We start from the raw sequence: 1787 nt of genomic DNA, 5'->3' as shown, positions 1-1787 counted from the left end.
ATGACACTCGTCTGCAATGGGTTAAAACTAGAGACCCATGTATGCCAAATATCCAACTGAGCAAATCTTGATTATAATCAAATTCATTTCATGTAGCAACTCTACATAGTGAAGAGGTAGATCGGTCAGATTATCTTTTCTAAAAGTTCATCTTCGCGTAACAAATATCAAAATATAAATCAAATGAAACATTAATTTTTATCCTGTCAACCTGGTCTTGTATATCTTTTTTTTTTTTAACTGAATCATATTTCTTGGTATTCAGTTATTAAAGCAGCAAAAGTTTCCATACTTATACTGTTTTACAAAGTGTTTGTTACTCTGGGAAAGGATCGGATCAAAATAGCATCAATATTTTTCTCATGACTATCCTTCTTACATTAACTATCATGTCAAGATTATTCTAGGCACTTATTAACACAAGTAAAGGTCATTTCCATAACTTATTCTGCTTGCCTGACATTTTCATTTTTATTTATTGCTTTTTAACTCTTTCCTCTGCATGGAGATAGTTTAACATCATTTGGTGCTTACAGATGAAATAGGTTAATAAAATAAACAGCTTATTTGACTTTTATTAGAAATGTAGAGATGATCATGAAATATGTCTCTGACTGGAACATGAACAAACATCAAAAGTATGTTTCATTTTATCACTGATGGTATGTTGAACATATTCGAATCAGAATATAAATGCATACTGAATACTGATACAAAAAATATACTTTCATTGATGAAATCAGGCATACATCATACAAAGATACTCCCCCTTATCAAAAATGCCTTTTTCTTTAGGTCTTCAAATCAAACAATGATCAAGTGGTATAAATTGTTTTACTATAAAACAAATAATAATATAATCAGCTTCCCTATACTAGTTAGAACAGCATTCAACACATTTTTTCACACTAAAGTTTCTTCATTTCTAATATATTCACCAATATCAGCTTGATGGAAACATATTATATCCATTGGGTTGGCATGTCTGCATTCTGCCGTTGATTTTGCTGCTACACCAAATCCCTGTAAAGGAAAATGATCATCAAAGCAATTATACCTAAGTATAAACCAGCATATGTATATGTGTGTATGTATCAGTCTCTGTTTCTGTCAGTCTATTTGTCAGCATCTGTGTCTGCGTCTGTATTTGTATCTATGTCTATGCCTGTGTCTATGTCTGTCTGTCTCTCTTTCTCTCTCTCTCTCTCTATATATATACACACAAATCTATATAAATGAAAGCATTTTGTCTCTATTACTTAATGAATTTACCTTCCTTGTACAAGGAAGAAGGGTCGTTTCCAGCTAACCCCCCCCCCAAAAAAAAAAAATCCCAATGCAGACTGCGGGATGCTATTCTGTAGATCTGGTGAAGTGAGGGAGACTTAAGCTTCACACCACAACTGATTTTTCCTCACAATTCCTGCTCATTAATATATTAGAATACTGAAAATCTTCTCCATCTTTTTTTCATTGTGTTTGGAGACTTATAGGGGGTATTGGTATGGCTATAACATTGTTTAAACTAATAATTCTTGAAGTCTAGTCTTCTAGTCTCTATAAAGGGGGAATATACACCATACTCTGTGTATCAAAGCTTGGCAAAACATTATCTTCATTGTAATAAAGAAAAAATAAATTACCAAAACAATATACACTCCTCCTTCTCACTCCTACTCCCAAACAGCCAAACTTGCAAAGGTACCTTACATGCCTCGTTCGTACATACTCAAAAATGCTCATGGCATCAACATGATATATCATACACAATAATACTATGATCATTG

General features: G+C 32.7%; 1 protein-coding gene across 1 annotated transcript in view; it reads right to left on the bottom strand.

Annotated features, from left to right (window-relative positions):
- Positions 1 to 562: 562 nt before the first annotated feature.
- Positions 563 to 1787, bottom strand: part of LOC122256732 (60S ribosome subunit biogenesis protein NIP7 homolog) — a 3864-nt gene continuing 2639 nt past the window's right edge. Inside the window, exon 4 of the mRNA XM_043021618.2 lies at positions 563 to 1023. Within this exon, the coding sequence (XP_042877552.1) occupies positions 904 to 1023 (120 nt within the window). The 3' untranslated portion in view covers positions 563 to 903. The remainder of the gene's footprint in view (positions 1024 to 1787) is intronic.

Source organism: Penaeus japonicus, unplaced genomic scaffold, assembly GCF_977035675.1.
Source record: "Penaeus japonicus unplaced genomic scaffold, GWHDUDI00000001_assembly GWHDUDI00000031, whole genome shotgun sequence".
Taxonomy (NCBI): Eukaryota; Metazoa; Arthropoda; class Malacostraca; order Decapoda; family Penaeidae; genus Penaeus; species Penaeus japonicus.
The sequence above is the reverse complement of the archived record's forward strand: the minus strand, read 5'-3'. Positions and strand labels throughout refer to the sequence as shown.